At 40.3% G+C, this 17,653-nt stretch overlaps 1 protein-coding gene across 2 annotated transcripts in view; it reads left to right on the top strand.

Moving 5' to 3' along the window:
* The window catches only part of PCDH11X (protocadherin 11 X-linked), a 1,230,124-nt gene that overhangs the window by 1,007,766 nt on the left and 204,705 nt on the right, over positions 1–17,653 (top strand). The window contains exon 7 of one of the 2 annotated variants that reach the window (XM_038748013.1): positions 14,773–14,796. The exons of the other annotated variant lie outside the window; for it this stretch is intronic. Within the exon in view, the coding sequence (XP_038603941.1) occupies positions 14,773–14,796 (24 nt within the window). The remainder of the gene's footprint in view (positions 1–14,772; positions 14,797–17,653) is intronic. 2 annotated transcript variants of the gene reach the window in all.

The following is a 17,653-nucleotide window of genomic DNA, read 5'->3' as shown; positions in this document are numbered from 1 at the left end:
TTTGGATTATAGACTCTAGTGGTTTTCAGTTGAAACCTACCTATCCAATTTCTCTGTGACCTAGGGTGAACCCAATTTCTTTCAGAACCTGTATTTATTAAGAGATTTAGTTGGTAGACTAGATGACACCATGCACTATTTGATGGCATCCTTTACCACCAGGGACCATTGGTTACTGTTTTGTTAATCTGTCATTGCCTATATCTTTTTGACAGAATTTAGAACAAAATTTGGAATAACAGTTTTGATTTTGATTCCCAGATCAGGCCGATTAACATTCATTATTTTGAAAAACATTAATGTTAATTGGCCTGATCTGGTAAGATTAAGCAATACTAGAATCAGTAAGTTTTATTTTCTTTATAATGTATGAAAAAAACCAAACCCTTGCTGCTCCGCAGCCTAAAATTGACTTCCAATTATTTTACTGAAGTCCATAATATATCAGAAATAAAAATAGTCCCTTGGAATGATTAGTCAGTTTTTTGGAGAATCACTTCTGCAAGTGGATCCTTTTGTGGAAATGGACTTTTTCTCTCTGTCTCACATAAAGATGGTAGGTCTGAATATTTGCTTGAAAGATATATCCATGTGCAGGAAAAAAATACATAACGGAAAGCAGGAAATTGATTTCCATTAATGAAAGGACAACCTCAAGTGGGATAGAAAAGCCATTTCCTTACATTATGTCTGTTTGTGCTACACAGGGATCTTAATTATCTATCATTTTCCTTCTACCAAAGCAGATTTGTAATTAGTTGTTGATAGATGAGTCAAAATAAGTGGACAAAGTTGAAGGGGAAAGTTTCCAAGGTTGTTCAGTCTGAGTAACTTCACTTTACCAGACTTTTTGTTTTGTTTCATTTTAAATGGGGATGCAATTTTATCGTGTTCAGGTAAGTACCTTTGAGATTGATCCCTAGTGAGTGTTACTTTATGCAGAATGACAGAACTGTTGGTTGAAGTCAGGAAAAATGATTAAAACTGGATAGGCTCATTAAAATAATTGTTGATGTCAAATTTCAAAGGGCATAGGAGAAAAAGGGTGATCAGATTAAGGCCCAGGCATTGAACGCTAGAATCTTCTTTCATATTTAGGGTTATGTGTGTGTTGAGGGATAAGGTTGGTGAAGGAATAATGCCAACTGTGGTATTTGTTGAGCACGTATTATATTCTGAGCCCTGTACTAAGCGCTGGGCTAGATATAAGATAATCAGATAATAATAATAATAATGATAATAATAATAATAATAATAATAATAGTAGTATTTTTAAAATGCTTACTATGTGCAAAGCACTGTTCTAAGTACTGGGGGGGATACCAGGTGATTAGGTTGTCCCACGTGGGGCTCACAGTCTTAATCCCCATTTTACAGATGAGGTAACTGAGGCACAGAGAAGTGAAGTGACTTGCCCAAAGTCACACAGCAGACAAGTGGCAGAGCCGGGATTAAAACCCAGGACCTTTGACTCCCAAGCCCGTACTCTTTCCACTGAATCTCGCTTGCAGATCAGAAAAAGTCTCAGTCCCACAAGAGACTTTCTGTTTTAGGGGACTTTTGCCCACATCTTGCCTCTGGCCTGGGATGCCCTCCTTCCTCATACCTGAAAGATTTTCCCCCATTTTTAGCCTTAGATCTCCAAGAGGCCTTCCCTGACTATGCCCTCCTTTCCTCTTCTCCCTCTCCCTTCTGGGACACCCTGAATTTCTCCCTTTATTTATCCCCTCTTCTAGCTCCACAGCACTTAAGTGTATCTGTAACTTATTTATTTATATTAATGTTTGTCTCCCCTTCTAGACTCTAAACTCATTATGGTCAGGGAATGTGTCTGTTCATCAATAATAATTATAATTTATAATTATGGTATTTGTTAAGCACTTACTACGTGCCAAGCGCAGTTCTAAATACAAGGTAATCAGATTGTCCCACGGGGGGCTCACAGTCTCAAGCCCCATTTTACAGATGAGGTAACTGAGGCACAGAGAAGTTAAGTGACTTGCCCCAGGTCACTCAGCAGACAAGGGGTGAAACCGGGATTAGAACTCACGACCTTTGATTCCTAAACCCGTGTTCTTGACACTAGGCCATGCTGCTCCATTGTACTCTCTCAAGTGTTTAGTGTTTCTAGACTGTGAGCCCACTGTTGGGTAGGGACCGTCTCTATATGTTGCCAACTTGTACTTCCCAAGCGCTTAGTACAGTGCTCCACACACAGTAAGCGCTCAATAAATATGATAGAATGAATGAATGGTCTGCACACAGTAAGCACTCAATCAATGTGATTGAATGATTGATTGAATGAATGAAGGTACTTAATCCTCATTCATACAAAATGAAAACTGAGGCACAGAGATGTTAAATGACTTGCCTAAGGTCACAAAACAGGGATGGAGCCAGTAGTATCCAGTCAGTCTATTGCATTTATTGAGCCTTTACTGTGTGCTGAGCAGTTGTTGCACATCAGACAAGTACTTCCCAAGCGCTTAGTACAGTACTCTGCACACAGTAAGTGCTCAATAAATACAATTAAATGAACGGATGAATGAAAGTAGCAGAGCAGGAATTAGAACCCAGGTCTTTCCTATTCCCAGCCCTGTACTCTATCTTCCACTACTACTACTAATAATAATGATGGCATTTGTTAAACGCTTACTATGTGCAAAGCACTGTTCTAAGTGCTGGGGAGGATACAAGGTGATCAGGTTGTCCCATGTGGGGCTCACAAACTTAATCCCCATTTTACAGTTGAGGGAACTGAGGCACAGAGAAGTGAAGTGACTTGCCCAAAGTCACACAGCTGACAAGTGGTGGAGCTGGGATTTGAACCCATGACCTCTGACTCCAAAGCCCATGCTCTTTCCACTGAGCCACACTGCTCTACTACTACTAATATTTATGGTGTTGGTTAAGTGCTTATTATGTGCCAGGAACTCTACTAAGCACTGGGGTGGATTCAAGCAAATTGAGTTGGATACAGTCCCTATCCCATACGGGGCTCACAGTCTTAATCCCCATTTTACAGCTGAGGTAACTGAGGCCCAGAGAAGTTAAGTGACTTGCCCAGAGTCACACAGCTGACAGTTGGCAGAGCTGGGATTTGAACCCATGACCTCTGACTCCAAAGCCCGGGCTCTTTCCACTGAGCCACGCTGCTTCTAATACAGTTCCTGGCACACAGAAAGCGGTTAACAAATACCAAAATTTTTATTATTGCTATTATTAAGAGGAGAAGGAGGAAGAGGAGGGGTAAGGGAGAGAGTTGGCACAGGTATTTATTGCACATGTTTTGTTTTGTTGTCTGTCTCCCCCTTCTAGACTGTGAGCCCACTGTCGGTTAGGGACCGTCTCTCTATGTTGCCAACTTGTACTTCCCAAGCGCTTAGTACAGTGCTCTGCACACAGTAAGTGCTCAATAAATACGATTGATTGATTGATTGATTGCACACCCACTAGGTGTAATGCTCTGAACTAAGTGTTGGGTCCCAGGCAAAAGTGATCCATTCCCAGCCCACAAACAACTTACATTAATGAGGGGAATACATTCTAATGCTGGGAGGATTAAAATAAGACTGTTGTTGTGGAAGTACTGTGGGGAAAAAAAAGAATATTTTGCTTTTCTATATCATGCTTTTTTTCCCCCACAATACTTCCACAACAAGAGTCTCATTTTATCCTCCCAACGTTAGAATAGATTGCTTTTCTATATAAGGCTTTTTGAGAATTTCTCAGAGAAGGTGTTCTGCCTTATTGCCATCGTTAAATTTAATTGGTCAAACACTCAAAAGTAGTGTCATCAGCACGATAGCAGAAGCCCTCTTTGTTTGATAGTCACCTCAAGGTGGTAAATTGAACTCTCAACTACAAAATGGGGATAGCACTCTCTACCTGCCACTCTTGGAGGAAGAGGAGAACGAGGACGAGAAGAAGCCGTTTCTTTGTGAACGACATGACATGTCTGAAGGAGGGTTGCATTTCAATTGGGGCACATCTCAGACCTTATGAACAGATTAACAGAATGGTTATTGAATAAGGTCAAATGTCTGAGGACAGTCATACTTCAAACAAGCATTGTGGGTAATGTAATGTAATAATGGCATTTGTTAAGCGCTTACTATGTGCAAAGCACTGTTCTAAGCACTGAGGGGGGATACAAGGTGATCAGGTTGTCCCATGGGGGGCTCACAGTCTTAATCCTCATTTTACAGATGAGGGAACTGAGGCTCAGAGAAGTTACGTGACTTGCCCAAGGTCACACAGCAGACATGTGGCAGAGCCGGGATTCGAACCCATGACCTCTGACTCCCAAGCCCGGGATCTTTCCACTGAGCCACGCTGCTTCTCTAGTTTAGAAATGTATCCACTCTATAGTTGAGAAGCAGCGTGGCTCAGTGGAAAGAGCAGGGGCTTTGGAGTCAGAGGTCATGGGTTCAAATCCTGGCTCCTCCAGTTGTCAGCTGTGTAACTTTAGGTGAGTCACTTAACTTCTCCGTTTCTCAGTTCCCTCATCTGTAAAATGGGGATTAAGACTGTGAACCCCCCCGTTGGACAACCCCTTCTTTCCTCTACCCTTCGTCTACCCCTCTACCCCTCGTCCCCCTCTCCATCCCCCCATCTTACCTCCTTCTCTTCCCCGCAGCACCTGTATATATGTATATATGTTTGTACATATTTATTACTCCATTTATTGATTTTACTTGTACATATCTATTCTATTTATTTTATTTTGTTAGTGTGTTTGGTTTTGTTCTCTGTCTCCCCCTTTTAGACTGTGAGCCCACTGTTGGGTAGGGACTGTCTCTATATGTTGCCAACTTGTACTTCCCAAGCGCTTAGTACAGTGCTCTGCACACAGTAAGCGCTCAATAAGTACAATTGATTGATTGATTGATTTGAAACCTCCCCAACGCTTAGAACAGTGCTTTGCACATAGTAAGCGCTTAATAAATGCCATTCTTCTTCTTATTATTATTATTGTAGTTAAGGAACAACAAAAAAAACAAGAGTTTCATAATATTTTCAAGGGCAATCCAAAATGTGATGAATATGGAGACCAGGTGGACTTCAGCTTTTGAATTTGTCGGTCTCTTTACCTGTCGTCTGAGGGCTCCTTATGAGCTTTCAGATGCTCTTAATGGCTTGAAGACTAGACCTCATGTTCTTTCAGGAGCTAGATGAATTGAGCCTCGGTGTTGTGAACCGTCATCGGAAAATGGGACATTCACTGTATTCTTAGGGGCTTTCGCATCACACCTTTTTTTTTCCCCCCAGGGAGTTCATAGGGGCCTTTATGTTTCCCTTTGCTTTGAGTTTCACTTTTGAATTCAGAACATCCATTAAGCTCATGTACAGTTACATTTCAAAATAGTTTTGAAAGAGTGAGTTAAAATACCTCAAAGCCACGGACAGACTGACAGATTATCCGATGCGGGAAGATTCTAAATTAGCCTCTTTTTGAGCAGTTATGACAATTCTGCTATTTGAGGTGTGAAACCAAAGAAACTGAAATAAAAAAGGATGAAGTATAGTCAATTTGGAGAAACAGCGTGGCTTAGTGGAAAGAGCCTGGGCTTTAGAGTCAGAGGTCATGGGTTCAAATTCCGGCTCCCCCATTTGTCAGCTGTGTGACTTTGGGCAAGTCACTTAACTTCTCTGTGCCTCAGTTCCCTCATCTGTAAAATGAGGATTAGGACTGTGAGCCCGCCCGTGGGACAATCTGATCACTTTGTAACCTCCCCAGTGCTTAGAACAGTGCTTTGCACATAGTAAGCGCTTAGTAAATGCCATTATTATTATTATTATTATTATTATTCAACGAGGGAAGTGACAGAGCTGTTTCACACTTGCTGTTCTTAGTTAGGTCCCGGCCAGAACATTTCCAAAAGTTTCTTTGTTGTTTTTTGTTAAATTGCCTACCATATAAAAGTAGTAATGGTGCTTTAATTCAACAGTGAAAGCAACATGATGTACAGCATCTCTAGTCTCAGAAAACAAGTAATTCTATCTATGAACTTAAGGACCTTTTAGAAGGATGTTCTCAGTTACCAAAATTTATTTAGCTTGCTCCAACAACTCAACCCATTTGGAGTAATAGTGTAGGATTTAATGAAATAGTCCCATCCTAATTGAACAAATTGAAAGCTCAACTTTTCTCTTTTTGAAAATTATTATGATGCTTTCTTGTTGGTGACATGTAAACAATTCCATGGAAATTTAGTGGTGATGGGTTTTTTTTTTCAACTGTAGCTTGACCTCATACTCTAGCTTTCAAGTAGTTCAGGGATCTTATAGATGAGTTTTCTAAAATCAACTTTATTACTGGAGATAGTCATTATGGTTACACATACTTACAGGGACTGTGAATTTACAACTTTGTTTTTTGCTAAGAAAGCTTTACTCAGGAGAACAGCCTATTCCGGCACTATCTATACAGTCAGAGGAAGTGAGAAATTGAATATGGTTAGTGAACTATACAGTCAGAGGAAGTGAGAAATTGAATATGGTTAGTGAATACAGGCAATCTGGAAAACTCAGGCCAAAAAGGCTATGTTTCCCGCAAATGATTTTTTTTTAGTGTTTGGGCCAGAGTCATCTGATTCTTTCTTCTCTTCCCTTTCGTCCAGCCTTTTTTTATCAAGGAAATTTTATGGTCCTGGTGGACACCACTCAGAGGATTTAATCACCTGTAGCTGCTTCTAAATTGACACAGAGTGGAACTATAAATGTAACCCATTTCTGATATTGGGAGAATGCAGAAAGACCCACAGCCACTTTGTAGTCTGATGAATGATCTGTAGTTAAGAACCCCTTGAGTTCACCTGGCCACGACTCCGTGATAAAGTTTGTTGGAGTAGAAAGTGGTAACTCTATATTTATTATAATTCTTTCCCTTCTACCACCTGTGGAGAAAACAAAAATTGTTGCTTTAGTCCATTGGCACGCTTTAAAAAAGATCTTTCTGAATGACCTAGGACAGCTATGTGAGAAGAAAAAGATCTACTGTGAAATTCATTTGAAATCTGAAATGATTGTCCTTAAAAATAGAACATTCATCATAACTGTGCTCTGGGCAAGGACTGTTTCTACCAACTGTTTAATATTCTACTCTTTTCAAGCACTTAGTACAGTGCCCCACACACAGTAAGTACTCAATAAATATGATGGATTGATTTATAATTTTTCTTGCTTTAAACTAGCAGTGTTTAGTGAATGCCTATAGTGTGCAGAACACAAGGACTTGAGAGAGTTCAAAAGACGTAAAAGTCATAATAAGAATAATGATAACAATAATATTTATGATATTTTTAAGAGCTTACTGTGTGCCATGGGCTAGAAACGATATAATCGGGTTGGACACGGTCCTTGTCACACAGAAGGCTCACAGTCTTAATCACCGTTTTACAGACAAGGGAACTGAGGCACAGTGAAGTGACTTACCCAAGGTAACACGGCAGACAAGTGGTTGAACCAGAACTACTACCTTCTGACTCCCAAGCCTGTGCTCTATCCATTATGCCATGCTGCCTCTCCTAAGTAAAGATCCCTGCCTTTCAGAAACTAATAATCTATATGGGGAGAAAGAGAAAAAAATTACTTAGAAATAGGAGGAAGAAGTTAAATGTGTGTTGCTTATATGAGTTAATGCTTAAAAAAGAGGGCAAGAAAACTGTGAACCAAATAATATGATAGAGGGAGGGAGAGATATCTTTATGGACTACCTTGAAACCAATTACCAGGAGTTTCTTCTGGATGTGGAGAGGAATGGAACTGAAGACTTTAAAGCATGAAGAGTCATGCAGATCAGTTTAGAAAAATATGATCCAGGCATGATTCTTCCCCCCTTATCCTCTGCTCCCCCACCATCTTCTGCTTCCCCCTTATCCTGTGCTTCCCCCATATCCTCTGCTCCTCCTCCCCTCCCCATCACCCCCACTCCCTCCCTCTGCCCCACAGCAATTGTGTATATTTGTACATATTAATTACTCTGTTCATTTTATTAATGATGTGTATACATCTATAATTCTATTTATTTTGATGGTACTGACACCTGTCTACTTATGCTGTTTTGCTGTCTGTCTCCCTCTTCTAGACTCTGAGCCCATTGTTGGGTAGGAACTGTCTCTATCTGTTGCCAAATTGTACTTTCCAAACACTTAGCACAGTGTTCTGCACACAGTAAATGCCCAATAAATATGATTGAATGAATTAAATTAATGAATGAAGTGTGGACTGGAGAGACTGGTGTTAGGGAGATCATTGAGGGAGCTATTTGAACTCAAACTGAGCTTTGATCATTCAGTTAATCAGTGGTATTTATTAATACAGTACAACTTAGTACAGTAGAATGCTGTACTAAGAGCTTGGGAGAGTATTCATTCATTCATTCATTCAATAGCAGACACAATAGCACAATAGCACATGAGTACAATGGCAAACACATTCCCTGCCCTAAATAAGCTTGCAGTCTAGAAACGGTCTAGTTGATACAACTAGAATTGGAAATCTCATTTGAACCTCACCATTTTCAAGGTTCAGAAATCCAATATAGCAATTACAATAATATGAGCACTTGTTAGTATGGAAATCCAATATCAGGTGGACCTTTGCCATTTCAAGTTCATTCTTGCCTTCTTTAATTCTGCCTTACCCTCTGCCCGGCAATCTTATTTCTCCATCTTATTGACTCCAATGCCCATTACCCTTGACAGTTATTTCTGATTGAGAGACCATTTCTCTTCCTGCCACTCAGAAAAGAACAATCACTGGCTCTCTCCCTTTTTTTTTTTTGTCAAACACACGGTCTTCCTCTTCACCTCATCCAAGTGCTGTCCTCACTGAAATAGCATCAGAATCCTCATTCACCAAGTCGAGTGTCTCCTTTTCTTCAAGCGCTCAAAACAGTGCCCAATGCTTAGAACAGTGCCCAGCACTTAGAACAGTGCTTGGCACATAGTAAGTATTTAACAAATACCATAATTATCATAATTATCAGCTCCAGTTCCATATTAGGCCACTCTCTGATTGACTCATACCTACTCAATACTTAGCGCACTGCCTTAGCATATAGTAAATGCTTAATAAATCCATCTTTTCTTGATCATGTGGAACTAGGAGTACCCCCATTTATAGCTAGCCCCAACCAAAGCCAGTTAGCATTTCTGTATTTATCCATCTACTTTTGACGTGATTATAAATCCCCAGTAGGCAAGACTGCTCCGCTGTCTTTTCTGTAAGACATAATACAGTTACATGCATCCATGGAATGCTCAAATAAATCCTGATGACTCCACGTGAAACAATTTGATTTCTTTAAAAATCCAGTTAGGGCTGAATTACAGGCCTGCAAAGAATTTAGCCAGATTGATAGTGTATTGAATTACTCAAGAAAATATCGATGACTCCACGTGAAAGAATTTGATCATTAAAAACCCATTGGGGCCAAATTACAAATGTTCAGTGAATGTATACAGATTGGTAGAGTATTGAATTACTTGAATTTAGCTATTAATCTGACCATTCATTATCATGGAGACATGGCCTTACTGGAACACAGAAATAGCTCTAGTCCTATAAATATTTCCTAGATTTTTTTTTTTGCTTCCACGTCTGTAAGCCGATTGACCAGGAAAGCAGAAAAGCATCTGATGAACTGATGAATTCAACAAACATGGAAAATTCAGAAAAAAAAAATAGTTCTCAAATTTGTAATTGTGTGACAGCTTTGTTTCAGGGGTATAACATAGTCATTTTTGTCCATTTCAAATAGGAACATTTGACTACTGAAGTGTTTTGGTTTTTTTTGATGTACCTCTTCAAGTCCTTAGAAATAGATCAAGACCAAGCAAATGTTTTGGTTTTTTTTTTCCCCAAGACCTTTCCAGTTACCAGATAAGAAAAAATCTTGTTCACCAGGTTCAGGCTAGATTGGAACTGCAATCCCAAAGAGCAAAAGCCTGTTTTTTAATATGAGTCAGACCGGGAAGGTCTTAATCTCAAACACCATATTTTTTTGAAATCTCAAAATTAGAATATACATGGTACGAAAACTATTCTCTGTTGATTCAGTCTATTTCCAAAATAGAACCCATCTTGAATTTTTCAGTCATGAAAGAGAATGAGTTTTTCTGGTAAATTTTATTTCGGGTATCCCCAAGGAATCAGTGAATGTAAGATTGTTTATTTCTGTCAGTGAAAACGTGACATAAGCGAAAGACCTAAGCAAAAAGTAAAGAATTCTACTACGCTTACCCAGGCAGATTACTAAAATGAAAGCCAAAAATCTTAGGCCAAAACCAAAAATCTAGAGAAACAGCATGAGGTAGTGGATGGAGTCCAAGCCTGACTCTATTAGGGTTCGAATTTCAGCTCCACCACTTGTCTGCTGTGTGACCTTGGAGACTTCTCTGTCCCTCAGTTACTTCATATGTAAAATGGAGATTAAGACTGTGAGCCCCATGTGGGACGGAACTGTGGCCAAACCCTCGTACCTTTTATCTACTCCAGTATTCAGTACAGTGTTTGGCACATGGTAAATGCTTAATGAATACCACAACTATTATTATCACTGTAGGTGTTCCCAAATCCTCTTCTCCAAAAAATGTTCTCATCACAGGCAGCAATGCCACTGCTGTCTCTCAAACCCTGTAACCATGGCATTGGCTCCTCTCTCTTTTTCATCATTTCTGTATCTCCAGAGTCCCCCCTGTATAATCTAACATGCAATTTATTTATATTTCTGTCTACCCTGGTAGACTCTAAGCTCCTGAAGGCTGGGATCATGTTTACTAGCCATTTTCTGCTCTCCCAAGCACTTAGCACAGTGTTCTGCACAGAGTTGATGAAAACATCTGTGGCAGAGATCGAGAACCACCTTGGGAAAGGTCATGGCTATCTCTATAATTCTGTTGTAGAATCAACACTGCTGAACAGAAATAAGGTCAAGGGCATAGTTTGTGCGGAAGTTTTACTGGGCTCAATCGCAAGGCCCTCTGAGGCTAGAAGTCTGGACAAGTTAGATAAAGCCCTGTGGACCTTCAGGAAGGAAATTTTCATTCAAAAGAAATACACAAATCACATGCAACCTTTTTGGGAATTAGCAACAGTAGCTTATCCATACACACACACACACACACTTTCTCTTGCTCTCTCTCTTTCTCCCTCTCTCTCTCCATCCTATTCCCCCCCATCTTCTTCCACCTCTCCACTCAAGGTGACATGAAACATTGGCAAAGTCTGGGGTCATTCTACCAGGTCCTGAAAGTAGAGTTTCTTCTCCTCATTTCCTCAAGTATAGCACACGGGGGACACATATCAGGGTTGGAGCCTGGGAGAGGCTTAGATCAGATCAATTGATCAGTCAATGATATTTATTGAGTGCTGACTGTATGCAAAAAATCGTACAGAGCATTGAGAGAGTAAAATGTGATAGAGTTAGTAAACGTGATGCCTGCCTGTAAGGAGCTTACAGTCTAGAGGAGGAGACAGACAATGAAAAAAAAAAACTTGCAGATAGGATAAATGGGAGAATAAAAGATTAATATTTAAGTGCAGAGGGATTGAAGGTGGAGTGAATATCAAGCTTTCAGTGGGAAGCATTCCTCACTCCTCCCTGTACTAGCCAGGCACTAGGACTCAGTAATAAATTTATTTAAAACTGTTAAAAAAATAGGCCATTGCAACCTGGTCAGTGATATTCATTCTTGATACTTAGTTGCTGTTTCTATTGCCTTGCTACAAAAATACCCTTTCGAGGAGGATTCCAAATGGTGCCTGCTCCATTTATTAGCTCAGAAGTTTGTAATTACTTCATTAATCTAACTTCAGGTGCAACTTTTTCATTTGAATGCATACAGTAGTTTGTACTGTGTACAGTCATTGACAACAGTTTTAAGTATCAACAATTCATGATTTTACATGACTGCTTTGCAAAGTAAAGTAACAATTTTACTGTAATAGTTTGATCCTGAGGACAGTAGAAGAGGGTAAGTAGTGACAGAAAAAGTAGTAGAATTTATGTGGTGTTTAGCGAAGTGTTGAAAGCCTGAATCTTCAAGTTGGTTCTGGCACAATTTAATGGGAGCCGATAGAACGGGTGTGTCTCATTACATAGATCATGGGACGATACTCTGCCTTTGAGGCTCACTGTATCCTTCTCTCTCACATCAATTTGGGAGTTGTCAGGAAGGCAGAGATATGGAGGAGGCCTAAACCAGCCAACCAGCAATTCCGACGTTACCAGCTTCGCTAGTTGAATGAGAAATTTGAAAGTGGTCAGCCTGGCCTGCCGGAATCAGTGACAACTGTTTCCTGATTTGAGTTTGAGTAGTTAGTTCCACATGATAATAATAATGATAATAATAATAATGCTATTTTTAAGCATTTACTATATGCTGTTCCCTGGGACATGCTTACTATGGGGTGTTCCGAAGAGGGTGTATCCATGGAGTCACTATGGCTCAGAAATGACCCAACTTGTAATAATAATAATAATAATAATAATAATAATAATGGCATTTGTTAAGCACTTACTATGTGAAAAGCACTGTTCTAAGCACTGGGGAGGTTACAAGGTGATCAGGTGGTCCCACGGGGGGCTCACAGTCTTAATCCCCATTTTAAAAATGAGGTAACTGAGGCCAAGAGAAGTGAAGTGACTTGCCCAAAGTCACACAGCTGACAAGTGGCGGAGCTGGGATTTGAACCCATGACCTCTGACTCCAAAGCCCGTGTTCTTGTACTTCCCAAGCACTTAGTACAGTGTTCTGCACACAGTAAGCGCTCAATAAATATGATTGAATGAATGAATGAAATAACTCAACGGCATTTGAAGAAAAAGAACTGTATGCCAGGCACTGTACTAAACACTGGGGTAGATACAAGGTAATCAGGTTGGACACAGTCCCTGTCCCACACGGGGCTCACAATCTTAATCCTCATTTTACAGATGAGGAAACTGAGGCAAAGAGAAGTAGAGTGACTTGCTCAAGGTCACACAGTAAACAAGTGGCAGAGGTGGGACTAGAACCCAGGACCTGACTCTAATCAATCAGTCAATCAATCAATCATATTTATGAGCACTTACTGTGTGCAGAGCACTGTACTAAGCGCTTGGGAGGTACAAGTTGGTAACATATAGAGACAGTCCCTACCCAACAGTGGGCTTACAGTCTAAGTGATAAGGATGGACACAAATGAGTTCATCGGTGCTAGAGCTATGAGTTCTATGAAAGACCCAGCTTCTGCTATTCATTCATTCATTCAGTCATATTTATTGAGCACTTACTGTGTGCAGAGTACTGTACTAAGCACTTGGGAAGTACAAGTCGGCAATATATAGATAATAATAATAATAATAATGGCATTTATTAAGTACTTTATTAAGTACTTTTCTAAGCGCTGGGGAGGATACAAGGTGATCAGGTTGTCCCACGGGGGGCTCACAGTCTTAATCCCCATTTTACAGGTGAGGTAACTGAGGCACAGAGAAGTTAAGTGACTTGCCCAAAGACACACAGCTGACGGCAGAGCCGGGATTTGAGCCCATGACCTCGGACTCCAGAGCCCGGGCTCTTTCCACTGAGCCATGCTGCTTCTCCAGATCCGCTCCCTACCCAACAACGGGCTCACAGTCTAGAAGGGGGAGACGGGCAACAAAACATAACATGTAGACAGGTGTCAAAATCGTCAGAACAAATAGAATTAAAGCTATATACACCTCATTAACAAAATAAATAGAACAGTAAAGATGTACAAGTAAAATAAATAGAGTAATAAATCTGTACAAATATATACAAGTGCTGTGGGGAGGAGAAGGAGGTAGGGCGGGGGGGTGATGGGGAGGAGGAGAGGAAAAAGGGGGCTCAGTCTGGGAAGGCCTTCTGGAGGAGGTGAGCTCTCAGTAGGGCTTTGAAGGGAGGAAGAGAGCTACTTGCCTTGATGGATATGACTGATTATTCATTCAGTCGTATTTATTGAGCGCTTATGGTGTGCAGAGCACTGTACTAAGCTCTTGGGAAGTACAAGTCGGCAACCCCATGGCTTAACTAGAATCCCGGAGAAAACAATGAAAATGATGATGATGATAACTGTGGGATTTGTTAAGTGCTTATTACTTCTCAAGCACTGTACTAAGTGCTGGGGTAGATAAAGAGTAATCAGGTCAGACACGTTCCCTGTCCCATAAGGGGCTGACAGTATGAGTAAGGGGAAGAATGGGTGTTGAATCCCCAAACTGATGCACAGGGATTTAAGTGACTTGTCCAAAGTCACACAGCAGGCAAGTAGTAGTGGAGCTGGAATTAGAACCCAAGCCCATCCTCTTTACAGTAAAGTCCTGTAGCAGCCAAAGCCATGATAGAAACTGGTTGCCTTTTGTCTCATGCTCTGCTTTGGGAGACAGTAATGAGCACATCTCGCTCCATGTTTTAGGATTGGGTTTCTGACATCTGAAATATTCACATTAGAAAGCCATGTCTCATATATATTCTTCCCCCTGCTTCTGCACTTGCAACACTGACAGTGACTAAAGGGTATCGGTGCTTCATTGAAAAAAAAGGGTATTGTTACTTATGGAAAGAAATACCAAAGTTATTTTCATAGCTGGCCAACTTTCACGATTCATATTTTCGTACGAATAGTCACTATATCTGCCAAAAAAAATAAAGGGACTAGCCAAATGTATTGTAATTTACATTGTATGGATTTTGATGTCGTATTTTCTAAATTAGGTAATTGTTATTTATTGAGTTTAATTTCATTAAAATATTTTCATAGCTTGCATTAATGGATTAAGAAAAGGTATGGTATCTCCCAAATCAAACCATGACCATAGTGCATGTCATATTTAAAAATGCCTTGGTATGATTTCTGGCTCTTTTAATCCTTTGACTTCTGCCTTCATCAATAATGTGCTGAAATATATATTTCAACTGCTTGTTTCAAATTCTTTTGAAATCAATTTCCAAAAAAAACTGACATTGTGGCAATTTCATTATTCCAGTTTTATGTATTGTTTGCTGCTTCGCGCCTCTCCTGAAATAAATGCAAACAATCTTTTGTTTAGCCAAATTAATCAAACTCAATGTTTGCAAAATGCCAGTAGTCATTCAGTTGACTCATAGTAGCTGCCTTAACTTTAGTGTGAGCATAATTCCCACCTTATGCATGTAGAATCCCTAGCGCATTCTGTTGTACATCAATTTGCTACTGTGTACCCCAGTTTGAATTGTTAGCAAAATCTACTGTAGAGATTTACATTCAGCAAAGCAAATCTGGGATCAGATTGTCGACAAAGAATATTGGAAACAATAATGCATTTCTGAGTCCCAAAATGTTAGTTCCCTGATTATGCCCATCAATTGATTAAAGGCAGATTAATAAAGCAATATATTTTAATGATCCTGCATTTTAAGCAATCAGTTAAACATTTTATGGAATTTTATTTCATTAGGACAAAGATAAAAATGTATTTCATCTTGTTCTCAATTATATATTAATTTGTTTAATTTTATGCTTAAGAATCTGTCACCATTATGCAGCCCTCTTTACACAGTTTTTCCATTCATCCTCATTAACTTTATTTTTACCTAAATACTGTAAACCATAGATCTCCTTATGACCAATTATTAATAAGTGCTCCAGGTGGGGAGGTGGGAGAAGTTTCCTAATTTAGGTACTTTGAAAGGTGCATTAAGTTTTTCAGGCCAGCCAGATGCTGCTGCTACAACAATAATAATAATAATAATATGCTTACCAATTGCCAAGCACTGTACTAAGCATTGAAGAAGTTTGTTTTACGATAATTACTAAGCCCCGGAGTAGTTTTAAGATAATCAGGTAAGACATAGTCCCTGTCCCACAGAGGGCTCCTAGTCTAAGAAGGAAGGCAGACAGGTGTGGAATGCCCATTTTACAAATGAGGAAACTGAGGCACAGAAAAGTTAATTGATTTGCCTCCGGTCACATAGGGAATAAGTGGTTGAGCTGGATTAGAACTTAATGATAATAATAATAATAATAATGTGTGGTATTTGTTAAGTGCTTACTATGTGCCAGGCACTGTACTAAGTGCTAGGGTGGATACCTAGGTTCTTTGAGTGCTAGGCCTGTGCCTCCTTTCACTCAGCCATGCCGGAACAGTATTTTTCCTGGCCCAATTTGGCCCAGGACAGCATCCAAGGAAATATGTCTCCTCCTTCTCCTCCACGCAAACTATCCCCCTGCCAAACCGGGAAAGTAGGAGCTACTACATCCCAGGGTAGTGAGGGTGCAGGAAGGGAACGGCTGGTTACGAACCCCAGTCAATCCCTTCTCCCGACCCCCATTGCTACTCAGAGCAGTTAGCTCTCTGAAGTCCTGCTTGCCAGAATGGGGTGAGGAAATGAAGGGGGTTGTTGATCGGGAGTAGGGGATTGTTGAAGGATGTTTATGATGCTCTTTAGGTGCCCCATAGCATACCTAGCAGACAGCACTATCATTCATCACTCGCCCTCTACCCTTCTTTTAACACCAAGCCCACATGCAACACTACCGTAACCCTAATGTAGCCCCAACCCAACTTTCAGCCTTACCCTTCCCTCACTCAGAATCCTTATCTAATGTGTTTTGGGGCATTTGTTTTGACAACTGAGGCTGTCAACTGGGTGTATTCAATTTCTCAGGACAATAAACAACCCGAATTTGTCGATAATCAAACTGGAAACTCGGTTTCGGACACTTCCACCGGTGCCATCTTGAGGAAACTTGGGTGGGTGATTTGGCAGTATTTCTTTTGCAGGACTGTTTCATTTCTTGTGCCGTGGTTCCATGGCCCAGATACTTGGTTGAAATGTGTCAATTAAGTTCGCTCCACTCACCGATGTCTGAGGTTTGGAGATACCAGGATTCCAGCTGGCTGTCAACTGCAATCATTATCCTGTTGTCAAGATGAATGCTACATGTCCTTACGATGAGTTTCAGCACATCTTTTCAGTGATTTCTTTCCCAAATGCTTTCATTAAGGAGCTCCTTGGGTATTCCTAGAATATCTACTCTCATATACTCTGGCCAGTGAAGCTAATTCTGCATCATCCGCTGTCCAGTCTTGAGGCCTTGGCTGCAGCCTAGCTACTGGGTTCTGGTTTGAAGTTTAGTCAGCCAAATACACCTCTCATCCAGGCCTAGCCACTTAGTTAAGGAAAGTCTGTGATTTCTAAAGGATTCTTTGTTTGTACACAGTTTATGCTAACTGACAAGGAGGTAGTAATTATAATAATAATAATAATAATAATAATAATGACATTTGTTAAGCACTTACTATGTGCAAAGCACTGTTCTAAGCACTGGGGGGGATACAAGGTGATCAGGTTGTCCACGGGGGGCTCAATCCCCATTTTGCAGAAGAGGTAATGGAGGCACAGAGAAGTTGTGACATAATAATGATAATAATATTGACATTTGTTAAGCGCTTACTATGTGCAAAACACTGTTCTAAGCACTGGGGAGGTTACAAGGTGATCAAGTTGTCCCACAGGGGTCTCATAGTCTTAATCCCCATTTTACAGATGAGGTAACTGAGGCACAGAGAAGTTAAGTGACTTGCCCAAAGTCACACAGCTGACAATTGGTGGAAGTGGAATTTGAACCCATGACCTCTGACTCCAAAGCCCAGGCTCTT

Source organism: Tachyglossus aculeatus, chromosome 6, assembly GCF_015852505.1.
Source record: "Tachyglossus aculeatus isolate mTacAcu1 chromosome 6, mTacAcu1.pri, whole genome shotgun sequence".
NCBI lineage: Eukaryota > Metazoa > Chordata > Mammalia > Monotremata > Tachyglossidae > Tachyglossus > Tachyglossus aculeatus.
This window is presented reverse-complemented; position numbering and strand designations above follow the sequence as displayed.